This window comes from Mytilus californianus, unplaced genomic scaffold, assembly GCF_021869535.1.
Source record: "Mytilus californianus isolate M0D057914Y unplaced genomic scaffold, xbMytCali1.0.p SCAF_7, whole genome shotgun sequence".
In the NCBI taxonomy this organism is placed as follows: domain Eukaryota; kingdom Metazoa; phylum Mollusca; class Bivalvia; order Mytilida; family Mytilidae; genus Mytilus; species Mytilus californianus.
Genome location: NW_026262723.1, coordinates 25,324,658 through 25,348,758, shown reverse-complemented (window position 1 = coordinate 25,348,758; position 24,101 = coordinate 25,324,658). Strand labels below are relative to the sequence as shown.

General features: G+C 32.8%; 2 protein-coding genes across 2 annotated transcripts in view; both read left to right on the top strand.

The window, feature by feature from the left end:
• LOC127710288 (mitotic spindle assembly checkpoint protein MAD2A-like) overlaps positions 1–3,920 on the top strand; it is a 52,080-nt gene extending 48,160 nt beyond the window's left edge. Inside the window, exons 4-5 of the mRNA XM_052216076.1 lie at positions 1,893–1,996; positions 3,419–3,920. Of these exons, the coding sequence (XP_052072036.1) occupies positions 1,893–1,996; positions 3,419–3,585 (271 nt within the window). The 3' untranslated portion in view covers positions 3,586–3,920. The remainder of the gene's footprint in view (positions 1–1,892; positions 1,997–3,418) is intronic.
• A 14,948-nt stretch (positions 3,921–18,868) lies between these two features.
• LOC127710176 (cytochrome P450 10-like) overlaps positions 18,869–24,101 on the top strand; it is a 270,280-nt gene continuing 265,047 nt past the window's right edge. The window contains exon 1 of the mRNA XM_052215935.1: positions 18,869–19,160. The gene's annotated coding sequence lies outside the window, so the exon portion shown is untranslated. The remainder of the gene's footprint in view (positions 19,161–24,101) is intronic.

The window sequence follows — 24,101 nt, the reverse complement described above, 5'->3', positions numbered from 1 at the left end:
TCGTGGGTACCAATTTTAGTGGATTGAGGAAAACTTGCATTTTCGTGGATATTTGATTTCGTGGTTTTGCCAATGTCTGCGAACAAGGCAATAGAACATTTGGGATTCATTAAGCATTTAACTTCCTGGTTCAACTGTTCCCACGAAACCCACTAAAATAAGTATCCAACGAATAATAATGAATCCACAGTATAATACAGTTTCAACTTTTTTGGTAGAATTTGAAGTATCATATGATTTTAAACATAATTCCACCTAATGCAATAATGCTGTTTTTGTCGAGCCTTCGACCTTTGTCGAAAAAGCGAGACATAGCGATCCTACATTCCGTCGTCAGCGTCCACAAATATTCACTCTGTGGTTAAAGTTTTTGAAATTTTAATAACTTTCTTAAACTATCCTTGATTTCTACCAAACTTGGACAGAAGCTTGTTTATGATCATAAGATAGTATCCAGAAGTAAATTTTGTAAAAAAAAAAATTCCTGTTTTTCCGTATTTTACTTATAAATGGACTTAATTTTTCTACCAGGAAACATTACATTCACTCTGTGGTTAAAGTTTTTAAAATTTTAAGAACTTTCTCAAACTATCCTGGATTTCTACCAAACTTGGACAGAAGCTTGTTTATGATCATAAGATAGTATCCAGAAGTAAATTTAAAAAAAAAATCCTGTTTTTCCGTATTTTACTTATAAATGGACTTAGTTTTTCTGCCAGGAAACATTACATTCACTCTATCGTTAAAGTTTTTGAAATTTTAATAACTTTCTTAAACTATCCTGGATTTCTACCAAACATGGACAGAAGTTTGTTTATGATCAAAAGCTAGTATCTAGAAGGAAATTTTTATTAAAATTTTGTACTTGTTTATCCATATTTTAGTTATAAATGGACTTAGTTTTTCTTCCAGTTAACATTAGATATAGTCTGCAGTTAAATTTTTTAAAACATTTATTAGATTCATAAACTATCCTGGATTTTTACCAAACTTGGACAGAAGCTTCTTAATATAAAAAAATTGTATGGAAAGGAATATTTTTATTAAATTTTTTCCTCATCTCATTTTTGTTGAGCCTGCGATTAACAGCAGAAATAGGCGAGACACTGGGTTCCGCGGAACCCTTACGAATTTTTTGATTGGATGAGAGAAATGGTATTTTTCACCAATTTTCTATATATTGAGATTTTCATTTCTTTGCCCGTGTATTTGTCATTAGGGAATTCGATGGGAAATACCATGTCCAAAAATAACGCGACTTCCGAAGACCTCTAGACTTTTCATAGGATACCTGATTACAATAAAAATTTTGAGATCAAGATGGATACAAAGAGCATTCTGTCATTGTCTGTGGAATTAAACAATTATATCATGCTTACAAGGGGTATTTGCCAAAAATACCGGTTTTGAGGTAAAAACAAATTTCCCTCACCTAACAGCTCTGGAAATTTGTTTACCTCTCAACTGGTATTTTTGGCAAAAACCCCGTGTAAACATGATATATTTGTATAAAATAATTTTGAAAACATTTTTATCTGGATCCTACTTCAGATGTTAAAATACAAGAGTTTTATTCCTTACTCCTACGTTGTATGCTAAGTCATGTAAAGAGAAACAAGCAAATGTAAATTTTAAAGTGTGGTATGATACAGCCAATGATCCAACTCTACATCTTTAACACGGTAGGTAAACACTCTACCACAATACCAACAAGTAAACACTACCACAATACCAACAAGATGTACAAGTAAGATAAATGACAGCTATTACCATACATATGGCATACACTTAGTTTTAGGATTTATCTGAAATTTATATTTTTGTTTTCTTATCATTACTACAATTTTTCACATTGCTAGTCACTTTTACAAATATATATGATTTATTTTCAGAAAACCAAGAGAGAAATCTGAGAAAGAGATTAATAAAGAAATTTGTTCAGTTTTACGGCAGATAACGGCCTCTGTAACATTCCTACCTCTTTTAGAAAGTGCTTGTAAGTTAATTATTAAGTGTCCATGTTAACTCAGAAAGTAGTTCTGATGTAATAAAATCATTAAAAGAGGGGAGTACGTTACCAAAGCGTCATTCAAACTCGCAAGTCGAAGACAAACTGACAAGGCCATGGCAAAAACAAAAACAGCCAAATGACAACAGCAACCTACAAAACACAACATAGAAAACTAAAAATTGAGCAACACGAATTCCACCAAATACTAGGGGTTATCTCAGGTGCTGGGGAAGGGTAAGTAGATCCTGCTCCACATGTGATACCTGTGGTGTTACTCCTATTAAATATGTCAAGTTATTAGGCATCATATTCATACAATAGTGGAGTATAAATTGACTCTATCTAACCACTGGTCATGTAAATTTTGTGACCCTGAATATTCAAAGAATGAGACATTTTAAAAGACATTGAAAACATAAAAGCACAAATTAAAGAACACCACTTCGAAATAAAGCAAAAGCTACACAAACCCCTTTTAAAAAAAAACATAAGGGTGATTCGGGGTGTTCCGGAAGGGTAAGTTAGATACTGCCCCAAATGTTGCACTTCTTGGTTTTGCATTTGACTTTTAATTTGAAAATTGACCTCATAAATCAAACTTAAATTCATGTTCTTCAATGAATTTTGAAAACAAAAAATACAAGGTGACCTTGAAAAAAATTTAAGATTTGATTTTAAATTAAAACTGCACCTATAGTGTGGATATTTTGTCTGATTGATTGTCATTTTAATTATTAAAAAGAGGTTTGGTGTAAATGTCATTGAGACAGTAAGCCAATGACACAAAAACCTCAGTATATCTAAAGGTTACAGTCTTCAGCAATAAGGCAGGTGTTAACAGTTTGTCAATCTCTTAATCCCCCCCGAGATTTAAAAAAAAAAGATGTAAATAAATTTAAGAAATCATATTGAAGAACTGCTATCAATTCAAATTCTTAAAATGACGTTAAAATACAAAAGACACTCCCATGACCTGCTAACAAAATTCCTAACTTGTGACAGGCACATGAACATGAAAAATTATAAGAAAGCTTGCCTCATTAGATGTAAATAAAATTGTGTAAAAATTTAGTAATTATACAATATGAACATTTGACATTGTTAAAAAGATATCTTCTCAAACTTCAAACTACCCCCTTCAATCTTGATTGGTCAAATAACAAAAGATGCATTAGAGAAACACTCAATAAACCCTAATTGAAGGCTGTTGACATATAGACGACTTTCAAATTTGTGCATATTCCTGTAACGTTCTTATGTAACAATGCTTATATTATTACATCACAGTAGGAACTGTTTGTCCAATGACGTCATTTACTCAGATTGACCTCAAATCAACTGATGTAACTCATTCATAAAAAACAACTCGAGATTAGTTTATACTGAGAATTTCATATTTTCTTTTAGGTGCTTTTGACCTTCTAGTCTATACAGATAAAGATTTAGAGGTACCAGACTCGTGGGGTGAAGATGGCCCACAATTCATTGCAAATTCAGAGGAAGTAAGACTGAGATCATTTACAACTTTACTTCATAAAGTCGATGCCATGGTAGCCTACAAAAAGACAGATTGACAAACCTAGGATTTATAAATGAGAAAATAATTCAAGGAGATTGCATACCAGGGCATATATACCTAAACTGTGGACAAAGGAAAGAAAAAAAGCTTTGTTTGTGGTACTGAAGAAGAGAAAAGATTTTTGTTTGGTTTGAAGAAGTGAATTTGAATGTTTTGAGACTTTTTTGACAGCATAATTATGCAACTTTCAGTTTATTTTTTTCTGTATTATGAATGCTTATTGCTAGCTTTTATTTGTGCAAGTATTTCTCTCAAACAGTATTTTTTGGGGTTTTATAACTTTCTGTAATATTATATGCAGTTAAGTTGAGAAGATGAATGTTTTTCATAGTTTGCATGTTTCTTGGGTCAAAGATTTGGGTGATTTATTCACAAGAATATTTAATATTCCTAATTTTGTTTTATACATTTTGCAAATCAATCAGCTTTGAGGCGTACTTGTAATTGTTATACACTTAGAGTTGATTGCAGAATTAATAATTTTTCACAAAGTACTACATACATTTTGTTTTAGAAAGCTGTTTTACAATTTCTTTACCACACCTACGAAAGTAAGAGGGGGGCATTATGTTTTTTCTATCCAATAGCAGGATAACATTTTTAAAGAAGGTATTTTACAATGAATTTGTGGTCAAAACAACATGTAACTTACTGAAGTTTATCTATAAAAATAAGAAGTTGTATAATTGACAATGAGACAACTAACCGCTAGAGTCCAAGTGAAATGGATGCAATTAAGTATAGATTATCATACAGCTTTGTAAAATGAGCAAACATTGTACCCTTTAGTCTGCTATGAAACCCTGGATATGACAAAATGTAAAAAAAAACGACAAAGAAACCCTACGGCCTTGTTTATGATATAACAATAATTGAAAACAAATATGAAAGACAGCAATCAATGAAAATCACAATGAATTACAGGCTTCTCCAAAATGGTCATTTTGACAATATAGAAAATGAAACTATAAAAAGACAACAACATCCTGGATTACTGCAAGGAAACGCTTTACTCTGGTCTACATGTTTCGCCACTTATGGTGGCGTCTTCAGGACATTTTAATGATAGGAAACAAGTGCTGAAGTACATAAAATGCGGTTCATATGGGATACAAAAAGGTTAACAAGACGTAACGTCACAATTATTGGTTTGACAACGTTAAACGTTACGTCTTGTTAACCTTTTTGTAACCCCATATGAACCGCATTTTATGTACTTCAGCACTTGTTTCCTATCATTAAATTGTCCTGAAGACGCCACCATAAGTGGCGAAACATGTAGACCAAAATAAAGCATTTCCTTGCAGTAATCCAGGATGTTGTTGTCTTTTTATAGTTTTATTTTCCTGAGGTTTTAAGACAATGCAGCATACTTCGGTATCCATCCTGATTACTCTTCCAGCCTGTACTGTTAGAAGGTGTTGGTTCACTCGTGTAGATGAATATAGAAAATGGTTCAAATTCTATTCTGTTCAATCAAAATTTTGTATATGTGTTTTTCATCAAAGGTTCAGGTACTAGTGATTATAAAAACCAGAAAACATCTGTTTTGGCCTTTAATATTTTACATTTGTGTTCATGGATTTTAATGTTATGACAATAATTTGTAAATTTTGTTGCATAACTATTTCTTTCTGTCATTTTAAAGATGAAGGAAAACATGCGCAAAGTTTTATCTAGTCGTCAGTTGAATATTTTCTGATAATGCACTTATTGGGTATGCAGTTGCAATCATATCTGTACATGCTAGTTTTTTGCTGAATTTTTTTGTGGATTGTCTAATTTTTTATCAGTTATTTGTAGGCCTTTAAAGACATTTGCATATAAATAGCCATGGTTGATTGGTAATAGAACATATTTAAGCCTTGAATTGGGTAAAAAAGTTCTAAAGGTAGTGGGGCACTTCTGAGAAAGTACCTGCAGAGATCCAGTATGTGTCTGGTACAGCCCTCAGTCTTGAATTTTAAAGATTTCTGGTTAGTCTTTTTGGAATAATGACATGCTTTGAACAATCTACAGCGACCTTAATTCCATTCTTTATTGGCATTGTATTAGTTTTGTGAAGATCCATTTTTGGGAAGTTTTATAAGTCACTGTGGCCTTCAGCTATATGCTTCAGTTGCTTTGCTTAGTAATAACTCATCATTGCATTGATGGTATTATTAGAAATCTGTATATCTTTATTTCACTATGTTTTTTCATTTAAGTTTGTTTCATACATACCTTTGATATCAATACATCAATGATAATTTACCAATTTAACATACATGAAAAGAACTGGGTAAAGCACTGATCAACAAGCACCGCATAAGTATGGTCAAGTTTCTATTGAGGTTTTGTTTTCAAAAACACTTAAAACTAACCTTTTTATAGAACAGGAAGGTAGATTCAAAAAGCCTTATTACTAAATACTTTCTTTGACTTTTAAGTTTGCATGCATCAAATTCTATTACATCTTCTTATTTTTAGAAACAATCATGAAAGACCCATTAATGCATGTCAAGAAAAAAAAAATGTCCCGTCCTACCTTCCAAAAACTTTTTAAATGGCATAGTCCTGAAAAAAATTTCCTACAATTTACTTCATATTTTTAGGGTTTTAGGTCAGTATAGGACTAACTCAAAATTGTTCTCTTGAACACATAATTCAATATTAAAAGTTAACAAGAAAATATATTCATAATCAAAACTTTCCTCCATGACCAATACACATGATACACCTATATTCATAAAATATGGAAGATAAAGGTATCAACGAATAAAACCGAATTCACAGTAAAGATATTCTACCAAAACAGGTGTTCTTTAATGAGGGTTGTTCCATTGTATTGGAAGAGGGAGGGTGGAAGCGACTCTAAAATACCCTCACAACCAACATACTTTCTTTGAGTAATTTTGCATACGTCGCATTTGCCTACAACTGTATATAACCAATGACCCATGTTCAGAATAGAAAATTCTTTCCTTCTTTCACACATTTAGATTAATGGTAAAACCCTTTCATGCTTTTTCAAATTTCGTCAAGGAAATCTAATCTGCCAAAATCATGTGACAAATTTTGTACTAACATTGTGGTATTTTAGTGATCATGTGATCAGTTACCTAGCAATTTGTTTAGTGATTTTGTATTTTGCCACAATTAGTTCTTGAAACTACTATTGTTGATATATTATTATAATACTTGATACTGAAATGGCTCAATGTGAATCTCGTTTTTTCAGTATATGCTCACATAACATATTTTATCAGATCATTATCATGAATAATAATAAATGCTGAAAATAAATGACTTATATCTTGTACATAATATTTTATGTGTATTCCTTGATTGTGTAGGTATCAATTTTCAGGAATTGAGGAAAAAACAACATGTCTATTTATTATTGATTTTGAGGTTTCAACAAGTTCTTCCTACATTTCTAAAGGAAAATGTTTTTTTTTAATACTTACTTGTGGTTCACCTATAAAATAATTAACCCTTGAACATGTTGAATAATAATGTTTCGACCAAAAATAGGTTACTAACATGGAATATTTTGAATCTGGAATTTCAATCATAGGAATTGTCTACAAATTTACAGTACGTTATAATTAATATACATGCAATTCTTAAAAATTGATATTCCCCTTCCATACAATCTTGATCATTTGACCTAATGATTGTTATGAAGTGTACAAATATATCTAATCTGTATTTGTCCTTAAAAGTGTAATATATTTAACAATATTGATATTTGTTTCTAGTCTATAAACAGTACAATTGAGGAAACTCAACAATAGGTTATCTCATTGTTGAAGGTCGTAAGATTGCCTATAATTCTATAAATGCTTAAATTCACTTCATTTGAACTTTGGTGGATAGCTGTCTCATTGGCAATCATACCACATCTACTTCTTTTTATATAAACATAATGAGAATGGTAAATATGCTAGATATACTTACCGGAGTTGTGATGAGATGATTGAAGCTGTTAATTTTCTACTTGATAATATTTATGTACGTTTCGACCATAAAGTTTATCGACAGGTTGTAGGTATTCCTATGGGCACCAATTGTGCCCCTTTAATAGCAGACTTGTTCTTGTACTGTTATGAATCACAGTTTATGGCCAAACTCAGTAAAGACTCGTCTAAATTGCATTTGATTGATAAATTGAACAACACTCATCGTTATCTTGATGATATTTTTTCGTTACATGTTCAAATTTGTTTTAAATATACTGCTGAAAGTTACCATAAGGAACTTACTTTAAATAAATCAAATTTTAAACGGTAATAAGGTTTAATACCACCAAATCATAGTACATCACATCCGGTTGCATACGAAAAAAGGGTCGAAAAAAAATATTCCCTTGAATTTGACAGTTGTAGGAAATTAATCCTAAATTTCATTGCAGTAAAAAATTTCTGAGTCATAAACATATATCTTGGGTGTTGCAAAGTACCATTATTTTTTTATTTGGTGTTTCTATAGAATATTGTGGAAACTTGCGGTTACATGGTATACTAAAGCTTGTACGCAGGAAAAACGGGGTTGAAAATTTGATTGGTTAACTTCCAGTGATGGTTATTTTCTTATATGCAATGAAATGTTATGTGAAATTTTGTCTACAGTACTGGACAGGATAAAACTTTATTCATGCCAGGTATTTCTTTATTTGAAACAAAGATAAATTCTGCAAATTTTTTTTAAAAGTGCAAATTTAACAAAGACTAATTGGGGAAAATCAATGGTGGTATTACACCATAACTGTCCTTTTCTAGATTATGAAATTTCAGATTTACACGGGAAACTCTACAGTAAAGTTTACGACAAAAGTTTTCCTTCCCTATTGTTAATTTTTCTTTTTTGGATGGTGAAGTTCCTTTAGCACCATCTTACGGTGTTTATATATCACAACCTGTTCGCTATGGCTGTGTCTGTTGTGACGTTTTGGATTTCAACGAACGTAATCTATGTATTATTGGTGAATTATTAAGTCAGGGATTTCTTAACCACAAATTACTTAACACCTTTACTAAATTCTGCCATAGATATAAAGACTTGGTTTGGAAGTTTGATTGTACCTGTAGAAAACATATTTTTAACGGGATAACACATCCTAATTTTTACAGAGATGTTGTTTACCGAGCTCGGAAATTTAGATAAGATCCTGGTGAACTTATTGATCCTTTAAGTAAACTTATACTAAAAGGTTACCAATTTAATTTATAATCAAACTAAATATTATTTTTATATACTTATGCACATTTATGACTCTACAATCTGTTGATACCTGTATCTTTGCATTGCACAAGGTCATGTTTTTTTTCTGACTGTTAATGACATCTTTACACTAAATCCATTGGATGTTGGATGTGTACTGATTGATATCTTAAGTCTGAGATGCATGATTTTTGTCGAGCCTTCGACTTTTGTCGAAAAAGCAAGACATAGCAATCCTACATTCCGTCGGTGTCGTCGTCGTAGTCGGTTTTGCCAATGTCTGCGAACAAGGCAATAGAACATTTGGGATTCATTAAGCATTTAACTTCCTGGTTCAACTGTTCCCACGAAACCCACTAAAATAAGTATCCAACGAATAATAATGAATCCACAGTATAATACAGTTTCAACTTTTTTGGTAGAATTTGAAGTATCATATGATTTTATACATAATTCCACCTAATGCAATAATGCTGTTTTTGTCGAGCCTTCGACCTTTGTCGAAAAAGCGAGACATAGCGATCCTACATTCCGTCGGCGGCGTCCACAAATATTCACTCTGTGGTTAAAGTTTTTGAAATTTTAATAACTTTCTTAAACTATGCTGGATTTCTACCAAACTTGGACAGAAGCTTGTTTATGATCATTAGATAATATCCAAAAGTAAATTTTGTAAAAAAAAATTCTATTTTTTCCGTATTTTACTTATAAATGGACTTAGTTTTTCTGCCAGGAAACATTACATTCACTCTGTGGTTAAAGTTTTTGAAATTGTAATAACTTTCTTAAACTATCCTGGATTTCTCCCAAACTTGGAAAGAAGCTTGTTTATGATCATAAGATAGTATCCAGAAGTAAATTTTGTAAAAAAAAAAAAAAATCATTTTTTCAGTATTTTACTTATAAATGGACTTAGTTTTTCTGCCAGTTAACATTACATTCACTCTGTGGTTAAAGTTTTTAAAATTTTAACAACTTTCTTAAACTATCCTGGATTTCTACAAAACTTGGACAGAAGCTTGTTTATGATCATAAGATATGATTAAAAGCTAGTATCTAGAAGGAAATTTTGTTAAAATTTTGTTCCATTTTAAATAGACTTAGTTTTTCTTCCAGTTAACATTACATACAGTCTGCAGTTTAATTTTTTTAAACATTTATTAGATTCATAATCTATCCTGGATTTTTACCAAACTTGGACAAAAGCTACTTACAATCAAAAAATAGTATAGAGAGGAATATTTTTATTAATTTTTTTCCTCATTTTTGTTGAGCCTGCGATTAACAGCAAAAGTAGGCGAGACACTGGGTTCCACGGAACCCTTACGAATTTGTAAGTTGTTATTGGCTTTGAACTAGCTGTCAGTAACTGCGAGTACTCGCAGGTCTGTACTTAGTGTCTTTTTTATTGTGGGGATGTATAAGTACCCTGCCAAGTCAACTCTGCTTTTTGTTTAATGTACTTCTGCTTTGTATCAAACTGATTTTTATAATGTTCTTATGTTGTACTGTTACACCACTGTCCCAGGTTAGGGGAGGGTTGGCGTGCCTTCAAACTAGTATAACCCCGCCTCATTATGTATGTGCCTGTCCCAAGTCAGGAGCCTGTAATTCAGTGGTTGTCGTTTGTTTGCTGTATATCTTTTTTTGTTTTTCCTTCATTATTTTGTGAATAAGTCATGCCTTTTGTTTTCTCGTTTGAATTGTTTTACATTTGTCATTTCGAGGCCTTTTATAGCTGACTATGCGGTATGGGTTTTAGTCATTGTTGAAGGCGGCCGTACGGTGACCTATAGTTGTTAATTTCTGTGTCATTTTGTCTCTTGTGGAGAGTTGTCTCATTGGCAATCATTCCACATCTTCTTAATTTTATATAAGGATGTTGTTGAATTAATATAGTCTGCTGCCCACTACATGTCTCTGTCTTGTATACATCTGTCATAGGGGTCTTAATGAGGATTACAGATTAGACAATAAGGGGCAAAAGGTGCAGAATGAAGGGCCAAACAATAAAGGATAGAGAAAAATGGGGTGCTGAAATATAAAGAATGGACAATAAAGGCCAAAATAAATAAATAATAGAGAATAAAATGCTTCGGCGAGCGCAGCCTGATACTACCGCAGAGGTCTAACCCTGAACAGTTGGGGCAAGTTTGGACACAATATTCAAGCTTGAAACTGTCTGAATTTGGATTGTGATCAAATTTTTGACAAAATATACGTTTCTGACACAAAATAAATGTGGTCAAAGATCTCAAAAATTTGAAATGGGACATTTAATTTACCTATTATGGTCTGATATCCAAAATCTAACAACATGGTTAGATTCAGCATATAAAAAAAAAACAAAAATTTAATTTTAGTTGAAATCAAACAAAGTTTAATTTTGCACCCTTCAAACCTTAATATGGACTAATTTGAAAACACGGCCCAAAATAAAAAATCTAAATGCACAATAAGATTCAGCATATCATAGAGCCGCAATAATTCAGTTTTTTATGAAATCAAACAAACTTTTAATTTTGGACCCTTTGGACCTCAATCTAGACCAATTTAAAAATGGGGCCCAATATCCAAAATAGTAATACTAGGTTAGAACCCCAAAAATTAAAGATATTAAATTAATCCCATCGAAATTGGTTTAAAGATTTGTATTTATTTTCAATTGAAGATTTCTTGCTATTGGGCAATAATGTGCTGTTGCACAATACTGTAAGTTAGTTAATCTGTTATATATAATAATTTACACACCCTGTTTGGTGTGTATCTCCTGCCATATCAGTATTTGTTGCTTTTATATATAAATCAGAAATAATCAATGGAAAATTATGGGGAAAAAAAAACAAAATATTTTGAAAAAAAAAAATTCCCAAAATTTTTTTTGAAAAAATTTGAAATTTTGAAAAATCTTGAAAAAAAAGTATAACCCCCCCCCCCCCCCCAAAAAAAATGGAAAAAAAAATATCCCCCAAAAAATAAATTTTAAAGAAAAAAATTTGAACTCCCCCCCCAATTTTTCTTTGAAATTTTGAAGATTATTTTCTTTTCAGGAAAAATGAACAATTTCAGAGAGTTCCATAAACTTGAACAAAAGTTATTGTCTGGAAACTAGAAACCGCTAGTTTTTGGCCCCTTTTTTGCCCTTAATTCATGAACGTTTATGGCAATTACCCCTAAACTCAATCCCAGCCTTCCCTTTGTAATAGGGGGTCTCGATGGCAAAGTGGTCTAAGTAGTTCTACTACTGTAATCACTAGCCAGTCAATACTGAGGTTGTGAGTTCGGACCCTGCCCGTGCGGGTGCACTCGACTCCAATCTTAATTGACTAGGATTGTCAGTTTTCCTATCGAAGGTCGGTGGTTTTTTCCGGGCACTCCGGCTTCCTCCACCAATAAAAACTGGCCGCCACGAAATAGCCCAAAATGTGGCGCTTAAAAGTGGCGTTAAAATACCAACAATCAACCAATCAATCAATCCCTTTGTGATATGGAACCTGGTGGGACAATTTTAAAGAGATCCATACACTTACACACAAGTTATTGTCTGGAAACTACAAAAATGCTTCTTTTTGGTCCGTTTTTGGCCCCTAATTCCTAAACTGTTGGTACCATAACCCCCAAAATCAATCCCAACCTTCCTTTTGTGGTATTGAACCTTCTGGTAAAATTGCATAGAGATCCATTCACTTAAACAAGTTATTGTCCGGAAACCAAATGAGTCTTTGGACGACGACGACATGATAGCATTATACGAACGCAAATGTTGTGCAAAAATTGTCTGAAAACAAAAGAATAAAGAAACGAAGGACCCCCTCCCCCCTCTTTTGACACACTGTCATTGACCAGTGGCGGATCCAGAGGGGGGCGTAGAGGGCGTACGCCCCCCCCCCCCCCTCTGCTTGCACTTTTTTTTTGTAAAATGATTAATCAGACTAGACGTCGTGAACTTTGCCATTTCCCGCGTATTTAATTTTTATGCGACAATTCTTTACTTATAAAGATATGTTTCGCTCGTATTTACTGTAATATATTATTGATTATGTCAAAATCATGTGATTCGAAAAAACGTCACTCAGTCATTTTGAAATTCAAATTACAGTAACACATTGCTTAGGCTGAGAATGACAAGCATGACACCTTCAAAGCGACAAAGGATTGAGCAAGAACGTATTTATTGACTTCTATTTCACAATTCCACCAAACAGAAAGTAATACTCTATTACACTCTCGTGAAAATAAAGTTCCTACGAAATCATGTTTAACCCCACACGCCCCAGCCTATTAATAACATAGCTGAATAATGATCCTCAGTCAATAAGCTCTAGATAGATTTATAGTCTAAGGTACGGACCATTTGATTTGAGGGGGCAGTCTGAGATATTTGAGAGAAAAAATTCTGACCCTGATTTTTGCCTTAAACAAAAATTCTGGCCGTATCTGGATTGAAAACAATAATCTTGTCCACTTTTTTGCTATTAGAAACAAAAATTTCCAACAGAATTATTTAGCATTAAATAAACATGACGAATAGAAAAACGGGCGTAATTTTTTTGAGGCCGGGGGTTTGCATGTAAATCCCATATCTGACCGAAATGTCTGTTTTGTCGAACTGATAAAATTAATACTTTTTTCAAGGCCCGACTGCAACCTGCCTGCTGGGTGTGGCCTTTATGTCTCCATTTGTCGACCGTCATTCATAAATTCGTTGTCATTTCGGGGTCATTCGTAGCCTTTGGTTGATTTGGAACCCCTCACTTCCCTTGTTGGGTGAAACATTTCAACCAAACATTTGGATAAAAATCGTGTCGGTCGTATTGTAAATTTCATTGAATAGTCCGGCGTATATCTTGTTTACAACAAGAAATCCGTGAGGTTATGCTAACTAAACATACAACAAACGAGCATTTTCCATGTCAATTTTTTACTGACAAGTCCCACATCAAATATATTAGTACATAGCTTTGGATCCATCCAATCATTTTATAATTTTATAATAGACAATTAATGGGGAGAATACGCCATCAAAAATGTCCAACCCGTACACTTTAACTATAAAATATACATGCCCCACGTCAGGAACCGTTAAAAAAAGTGCATTTTACACTTATTTTATGTTTTTTAGCCAAAAAAAGGTCCAAAAATTTTTTCGCCTCGCTCCGCTCGGTTAGATTTACATACTTCGCCCCCCCTTTCCAAAATCCTAGATCCGCCCCTGTTGGCGAGATGTATAATGGTGTACCGATGACCATGCATTCACATGTCGTACAAAATCTAGATAAACATCATGAAACTGGTATGGTTTATTGGAAATATTTGTAAACATTAATTTATTTATATTAATTGCTTAGATGTATATCAGGTCATTTATTTATGAAAAGTTGTATCTAGTTTGAAGAATGGGAACTTGGAATACTTATAAACAAAAAGTTATCTTAATCGCATTACACATGTTTCAATTTACCTACGTGTTGTGAGCTTGCCATATTATGTAACAGATTTAAGTTTAAGTTTTGTTTCATAAAACATTTAAACATAGTAAGGTTGACGTTAAGACATGATTTTGTCTATGATAATCGGGTGGCTGCAACTCGTGCATGGTAGGAAACTTAATATTTCAGCAAGTAGAAGACCTGGATACTTCGTATCTTGTGTGCAGATGTCTCATCTGATGAAGTTTCTCAGTTTTGGTATGCAGTTTTGTTAGCATTTGCATGTAGATTATTTGGCCCTCATAACGGTTCATTGACTAAAACTTATGCATAGTGTACAATTTAAAATTTGTGTTTTGGTAAGATTAAAGGAAATCATAAACGACAAGTCATTGATATATGTTATTATTATTACATTTTCACGGATCCGATGTTATTTGGCACTGCATCTTCTGTGATGGTTCATTCACCTTGAATATTTTAGAAAAACAAATGATATGGGGTATCCATCCATGACACAAAATCAGTACATGCACAGCAAATAATAATCAAATGCTTCGCTGGGCGCAGCTTGATACGACCGCAGAGGTCGAACCCTGAACAGTTGGGGCAAGTATGGACACAACATTCAAGCTTGATACAGCTCTGAATTTGGATTGTGATTAAATATTTGACACAGCATAGGTTTCTGACACAGAAAGAATGTAGTATGAGAACTTGAATTTTTTTAATTTACCTATTATGGTCCAATGTCCAAAATCAAAATACATGGTTAGATTCAGCATATCAAAGAACCCCATATATTCAATTTTTGTTGAAATCAAACAAAGTTTAATTTTGGACCCCAATTTGGACCAACTTGAAAACTGGGCCAAAAATCTAAAATCTAAATACATGTTTAGATTCAGCATATCAAAGAACCCCATATATTCAATTTTTGTTGAAATCAAACAAAGTTTAACTTTGGACCCCAACTTGGACCAACTTGAAAACTGGGCCCATAATAAAAAATCTAAACACATGTTTAGATTCAGCATATCAAAGAACCCCAAGAATTCAATTTTTGTTAAAATCAAATTAAGTTTAATTTTGGACCCTTTGGACCTTAATGTAGACCAATTAAAAAAACAGGACCCAAAATTAAAAATCCAAATACACGGTTAGATTTGGCATATCAAAGAACCCCAATATTTAAATTTTTGATGAAATCAAACGAAGTTTAATTTTGGACCCTTTTGACCTCAATATGAACCAATTTGATAGCGGGGTCCACAAATAAAAAATCTAAATACATGGTTAGATTCAGCATATCAAAGAACCCCATATATTCAATTTTTGTTGAAATCAAATAAAGTTTAATTTTGGACCCCAATTTGGACCAACTTGAAAACTGGGCCAAAATTAAAAAATCTAAATACATGTTTAGATTCAGCATATCAAAGAACCCCATATATTCAATTTTTGTTAAAATCAAACAAAGTTTAATTTTGGACCCTTTGGACCTTAATGTAGACCAATTTGAAAACTTGACCCAAAATTAAAAATCTAAATACACGGTTAGATTCGGCATAACAAATAAATAAATGTGGTCAAAGATTTTACAAATCTAATGCGCCATAATGTGCAATTAAAGATTACTTCTTGAAATTTTTCAATATTTGAAATTTGAAAAAAAAATAATATTTGAAGAATAATTCTTTTTTATTTCTGAAATCTGAAATGAGAAAAAATTGACCCCCCACAATTTCTTTTCCCCCCCCCCCCCCCTTTTTCCCCCCAAAATATTATTTCCCTCAAGATATGGTCATAATCTCAATTCAAATTTCCAATGGAGTTTGCAACCATAATTACCCATTTAAATTTACCATAGTGCTAACTTAATCTATTTTATATTAGAATTTAAAATATAGTGTCAGATCTTTCATATGGATTGTTTTGTAAAAAAAAAGATGCAACATTTGCAGATATTTTTACTGGTCTTCCTTTATAAATATTCATTTCTTTAAACATAATTTAAAAGCAGTGTAAGGGAAGTAACCAAAATGTTGTATTTGGATTACCTCCCTTACACTGTTTTAAGTTATCTTAATTGTTCATTAACCATTACTTTATACATAATTTAAAAGCAGTGTAAGGGAGGTAATTTCAATGATGTATTTGATTTATCTCCCTTACACTGCTTTAAATTATGTTTTGTACTAAAGTATTTGTCCATTAACCAGGACAACCTTGTTTTTCCCCCTTTTTTGCCCCTAATTCCTAAACGGTTTGAGCCATAACCCCCCAAAGCAAATCCTAACCATCCCTTTATGGAATGGAAACTTGTAGTATAATTTCAGAGAGATCCATACACCATTCCACAGTTATTGTATTATAACAAAAAGTAGGTTGATATTCGTGTAATGTAACATGGTCTGTTAACTGTTCTTTTCCCTCAGACTCTCAACAGACGAACTACATCTGTGAGAGCTGATACTGGGTCTTTACATGTTGGGGGAAACTAGCTTAGAACAATGCCTTTGATGGTGTATGGCATTGCTGCCGATGTAAAGGCAGGCCGGGCGTTGTTGCCAATATAGAGGCAGGCCGGGCGTTGTTGCCGATGTAGAGGCAGGCCGGGAACAACAACAGGAAAGAAAACCAAACTAGATTGTCAAGAAACTCGCTATTAATATTATAGCGGCTTGATCGGTTTATATACTAAGTTTTGAATGTCCTAGTAACCCTTAACTGACTATAACAAACAAAAGAATTTATGATTTATGAGTTATCAATAAAATTTAGAATGCTCAAATATAGTTATGGTCTAAGATTAGGTCGAAATTACACGTCACATAAAACTGGTTTTTCTTTCATCTCTTCAATTTCTTATTCTAAAATTGCCAACCTATGTTTCGAATATATTTATTACCATTTCCCTAACTATAATATAAAACAATTACAACGTAGATCCATATAACATAGTATAAAATAACATTATAAATATTAATCCGGATCTTAATCAAAAGTAATTATGGAACTAGTTTGTGCTTTATAGCTTAACACAAACAAAGCTGCTGATGTGAGTTGACCGTTGTCTGAACTTTTAAGATGTTTTATTAACTTTGCTGGACATATAATCGAAGGTCCATTTGGCCACAGCTGAAGTTTTATTGCACAGATACGTTCAATAGTTTGTTAAAGTATTTATTTGACATGTTTGAAATATCCTACGCTTTGAAAATGTATAGAACAGTTAAACAATAATTTTGTATAAAAAAGTTTACAGAGTAGAACTTACATACATTAACTAATAAACTATATGAAATAAAATAAACTGCATTTTTCTATTACAATAATATAAAACGTGATAAACATAAAATCGAAGGAATAATTGTAACGTCATCTATATCCAAAATTTATGTAAAATATCTGTCACAATAATTGTCTGGAAACTAGAAAATGTTTATTTTTGGCTGCTAATTCCTTAACTGTTGGTACCATAACCCCCAAAATCAATCCCAACCTTCCTTTTGTGGTATTCAACCTTATGGTAAAATTTCAAAGAGATCCATTCACTTAAACTAAAGTTAGAGTGCGAAAACCAATGTGTCTTCGGACAACGACGACGACGACGACGACGACGCCAACGTCATACCAATATACGACCGCAAATTTTTTTGCGGTCGTATAAAAAGCACCACAAAGCAAAGTAACAGCGCTTTTATTGTTGTTCTTTATCTCAAAATCACAGTGAGGCCTTCAACACGGAGAAAAAAAACTCTCACCTCACTGCAAGTTTAAGACGGCTCCTAGCACTGGCTTGAGCGGAATTCTTAGCAAAAATAATTTGGATAGACTCTGCATACTTTATAAAAATACGAAGATGTGGTTTGATTGCAAATTAAACAACTCTCCATAGGAGACAAAATGACATAGAAATTCAGTGTTCCAGCTAGGATTTCAAAAGGGCAGGGAGCCAATCATGAAAAGGGCACTTTAGCACGATGATTGATATTTCAAAAAGGGCATGTCAAACATATATATGCATTGTCTTATGTTAACTGCAGGGGTTTCAGCTAGGAGTTTTGAGGGGGTTTAGTCACTTTTATGCTAGATGAAAATAAACCTTATTTTGGGTAACAGTATTAAAGGGATCATGCAAGGACGTATATTACAAGCTCGATCAGTCTTCCCTAGAACAATTTTGTGTCTAAGGTCTAAAGGTTAAGTTGCAATGCAGAGCGCAGCGGCGTTTTGTAGGATTATTTTTATTTCATTAGTGAAATGAATTGTGCATGTCAGTTAAAATACTACACTAGATCTGCAATACAGTCGGGAACAATACCTTACATTTTCTCCAGGGGCCAACCTGGATCCCAAAACTTTTTTCCAAGGGCCCAGTAGAAATTTTAAGGCCCTACCAGCTATTTTTACTACAGGTACATACTTATTAATAGTCTTGAATGTTCTTATAAAGGCAATAATATATGTTTGAAATGCCTAATACATGTAGCCCAGTGTTTCTGATTATGATAGAAATAATCAATGAATTATAATAAACCACCTTGAGTTTTTCAGAATTAAAATCCATTTAACCATATCTTTTCAGACTGTTAAACTTATATTTGTAATATTATACATAAAAAAATATATAAAAAATCCCCCCCCCCCTTTTCCATTTTACACACCCCTAGATGTAGAGTATTAAAGTATTATCAGTTTCACCCAAAGAAAGTATTCATTTTTAATGAAATAATCTTAGCAGTTAATCAAAATGAAAATCTTACTGTCTATAAATAACAATGAAATGTAACTGTTTTCTGTTAAAGGGGTTTTCCAAATTTTCCCGCCAAAAAAGCACATGGCTTTCAACAAATGTAAACAAAGCAGTCAATTTGTGATCATGGATAACGGCTTTAATTAATTTAATTTGGATATAGATATTCAATGAAAGGTACAGTCAAGCATTGTTTTTACTTTCTTCTGGATTGAAACTACTTTAGAAGATCAATTTATAAAAAAAATCTTTGACATATAAACAATTACAGACGATCTACATGCAGATACATCACACGCAAATTGTCATCTTTTGAGAAATATTGAAATTGAAATGCTGACTGACCAAATTTAATGAGAAAAATTATTACAATGGTCAATTATGAAGTTTAATTAACAGATTAATGACCCATCCGATGTTGATAATCGGATTATCTGTAATCACAACGTATTACACCTGCTGAAATGTTAATTAGCTGAGGGTCATAAACTTTTCATAAATATGAAGACAGGTAGAATAGTTGTATTTTCATCAAAATATTACGGCAATAAAGGCATGGACTTACGAAAAAGGTCAGGGCGTCTTTAAAAGGGCACAGGGCGTCAGAAAAGGGGCACAGGGCGGCACTCGGGAAACGGCGGGCGGACCGTACTGTGAAAACGACCTAGCTGAAACACTGAAATTAACAACTATAGGTCAATGGTTTTGTTGAGACCTTGGTCCGTTCTCAAAACTGTAGTTCTTAGTGGAAAATAAATTATAGTTGATGTGTTTCCCTCGGTTTTGGTTTGTGACCCGGATTTGTTTCAATTAAATGATTTATGACTATTGAACAGCGGTATACTAGTGTTGCCATTATTTAGCCAATTAATGTGTTTTTAAATGTAACTGTCTCGTTTCTGGAGATCGTGGATACCATTTTAAGGAAGACTTGGTATTTGCCATTGGTTTATACTAGGCCAGGGACATTCTATACTTAGTATTGACTGTCCCTGTAGGCCAAGGGGATATCATTTTGTGAGCCTTGCACGCTGTACCATTAGTGTCTACTTATAAGTTACCACAAAGTCGGCTCTCATATTGACACTGGTGCACAATTTTCCTATTTTCTTCTAATTTTCCTTAATTGAATGTTTTGTGTAGTATTTATACAGACGTGATAGATTATAAGATGTCATTTGAGGGTCTAATTGGGCTCTTAATTTTCTTTATCTTTTTAAATATTTTTGTGAAATATTTTCTATTTTTTTTTCTCTATTCCTGTTTTTTTTTATTTTGTCTATTGTTGTCTATTATTTATATTAAAACACACTCTTATTTTTTTATTCTGATATTTTTTTATATACATAAGCACCCCTTATTCTCTATTTTTAGCCTATTATTTATTATGTAAACTTCACCCGGAACCTCTGATATGCTTTCTTTGTAAAACTTTCCCAATTGTTTTTTTTAATTCTTTCAATTGTTCCAAAATAAACAGTTATTAAATGACTTAAAAATAACGTCTGTTTGTGTGTTATTCACCTTGGTGATCAAGGTAATTAATTCTTAAGCCTGTTAGTGGGACATTTAATTCTTTTACCAAAGATCTGCACGGCCTAGAACATAAAAGTTCGGTTCGGTTGACTGTTGCCATGATAGTTCTGCAGCAACAAATAGGCACTCTTCGCAATTCTATAATTAAACTAAATATGTGAATCAATTGGAACGATAAAAGGCAATTGTCCATATTTGAATCGAAGTGCAGATTTAATAAATAAAACGATTTTTCATCACACAAATTTTTATTTATATTTTAGATTTTTATTTTCATACTATTTAACTTTACTTTTCCAAAAATGTATCGCGTTTCAAATAGATGAGGATGCTGATGGGTCAAATTTTTTTGTGGGATATATTACACACATAGGAATATACATTTAACTGTTAGTGCATGTAATGTGACCATGCTTAATTTGTTCTACACCAACACGATGGTTTTGATTTTCGTTCCAATTCAAAAAGTAAACCTCCGCAGAAATTCAAACCACCTCCCCTCAATGCTTGGAGAGTCAGGAAATACCATTTTTTTTTAATATTTTGGCTTGACCCGGCTGGGCATCAAACTCACGACATGTATCATCGATTTATTTTCTTATTCAAATTTTGAAAACGATTCTATAGATGTTCAATATGAAATGTATTCATATGTATCAGAGATTTGTTGACACCTGTGCAAGAGGAAACACTAATTGCTTTTTAAAGTTATTTAAACGTTTATAATAATCCAATCAGTTTATTATTATATTGTAATATATATAAATCACACACGTATCACTACGATGAACTCCTCTGCTGGTCAACAGTCAACACAGACAAACTGGAAACAAATTGTTTCGAAGGGAAGAATCGCCATGCTTACTTCGTAACTCTATAGTAGGAAGTCGTTCCTGGTTTTTGGGAAAGATACTTACGTGAAATACGTCTACCAACACTAGTGTAGAATGATTATGTAAAATAAGTATATAAATTAACAGATAAAAGTACTTACCAAATTATAGTTCTGCTTCGGTTTGTATTTTAATTCTTTTTTTTGAATTTTGCCAGTTAAAGAATTTGGATGTATTTATACAACAATATAGAAATTAACTAAAGTAAAATTAAAATAAACTTTTAAATCTTTCTAACAACAAATTCTCAATGCCATTGTGAGCTAAGATTTTTTTTTAAACACCCCCCTTTTTTCTTACCTTTGTTTACTTGGTCGGTACACACCATATAACTCCTGATATATATATATATATAAATCTTTCGTAAACACCTACCTTTTATCCTGTTTGTTGTTATTCCGCAAAGACCACAGCCAGTATACTATTGCCGATAATGAATATAGTACAACACTTTAGGTCAAAAGTAGTACCACTGTGGTCTTTGGGTTGTCCACACCTACCCCATAGCCCATAAAAGGGTTAGCGGGGTCGCTATTGGTGAGGGCCCAAAAACCGGGAACGGTTTCCTGAGTGTAAAAACTCAAGAGGGTTACGAAGTACAAGCGTTATTCAACTTGAGTGTTTTTTCACCTTCGAAAGAATTCGCTTCCAATCAGTCATTTTCACGACCGACCAGAAGGGGAGTTGTCAAAGTTCCGACGAACACAGAGCGATCCGAGGTTTAAATACCTGTACTGTCGTCATGATACTAAAAATAAACAAACAATTGTAGGCGTAGACATTTATCGGGTCATTTCGTGTTTAAACACATGTTTCCTTGTAGATTCTATTCGGATACTATCTAACTTTACTATGTTCCTAGTTCGAATATTTTTTGCTGACGTTACAATTTTTATTTCGGAAACTTTCTTCTTTTATCCAAAACTAGCTGATATAATGAATTGCACAACAAAAATCAATAACATGGTAAATAGGCCAAACCAATAATTCTTCGTTTAGCAGAAATGGTTTTGGTAAACTCACAACTACACATGTATTTCCTGGCCAATTGGTCAAGTAATCTCATACCCTATATTATTGCATGCATTACAATCAAACGGACATCAAATTTCGATCGTCATGTTTATGTAATGCTATTATTACTAATAAAATTGAGAATGGAAATGGGGAATGTGTCAAAGAGACAACAACCCGACCACAGAACAGACAACAGCAGAAGGCCACCAACAGGTCTTCAATGCAGCGAGAAATTCCCGCACCCGGAGGCGTCCTTCAGCTGGCCCCTAAACAAATATATATACTAGTTCAGTGATAATGAACGCCATACTAAACTCCAAATTGTACACAAGAAACTAAAATTAAAAATAATACAAGACTAACAAAGGCTAGAGGCTCCTGACTTGGGACAGGCGCAAAAATGCGGCGGGGTTAAACATGTTTATGAGATCTCAACCCTCCCCCTATACCTCTAGCCAATGTAGAAAAGTAAACGCATAACAATACGCATACTGACCTCATGTAACACATGTATCTTTGTCTGATTGTTCAAATAAAATCTTGAAATCTTAAAAAAATAGAGCTACAAATGTATTTTGTCACTGCACATAGTTTTCAAAGAAACAGAAGACTTGCCCTGTTACAAATATATGAACCTAGTTATTACATTTTTACCGTGGTTGACGTGCTTCTTGAGTTTGCTGTGTTTGATGAATAATATGAAAAGTTATATAACATTACTATATATTTGTTATATAGCCAGGAGTTGATCGATTCCTAAAATAAAAATTATATAATTTCTCTAGATCTGTACTAAATCAATAGTGACGATCAATATGTTTTAACAGGTTTTCAAAAATATTTGATATCCATTTGCCGCAAAGTTGGCTATTTCTTTATTTTTTTTTATATCTATCCTTCTTTCTATTTGTATATATATATCTTTTTTTTTTGTTTGGATGCCTGCATCTAGATTTTCTTTTTTATAACGTAAAATTATATCATATTGTATTGGTTGTTTGGAAATTTTGTTGATACATGGCCCGGTACCTAGATGCGGATCCAGAATATTGAAAAAGGAGGGCCCTGAGATGCCAAATTTTAGCGTGATATACTTGTAAAATGTCTATAGAGGCATTTATCATACATGAAACTTCATAGGGGTGTCCCCACATTTGCCCTGACCTAAATCAGCCTCAGTCTCGTATCTGAAAAGTTTAATCTTTTCAATTGGAGAATTATTCCACCAGTCAGTTCAGCAAATCAGTATGCATATGTGTAATACGTCCTTATAAATTAATGTCACACATAGCTGTCTGGAATATTAAGAAAACATTCAAAAATAGATAGAAGGTACAAAGGGACAAAGGGACAATTAAAGTTGAAAAATAAACAATGTTAAAAGAAAATGGCGGAAAATTAAAATTAATACGATAAAGAATTATCGGACGGTATACAAGCATACCGTGTGAAAAAGCGTTGTCAAACAAAACACCTACCGAAAATCAATATGTAATTTGTATAACTGTAAAATGACATAAGATTAAAATTAGCGGTAAAACAATTTCTACTAACTAGATGATTTTGTATACTTAATTAAAAATATTTTTACAGATGGCAATTAACAGTGTTTTTCTCTTTCATATTATGTAATCATCGATAATAACTGACCCATTCATTGACCAGAAAGTAT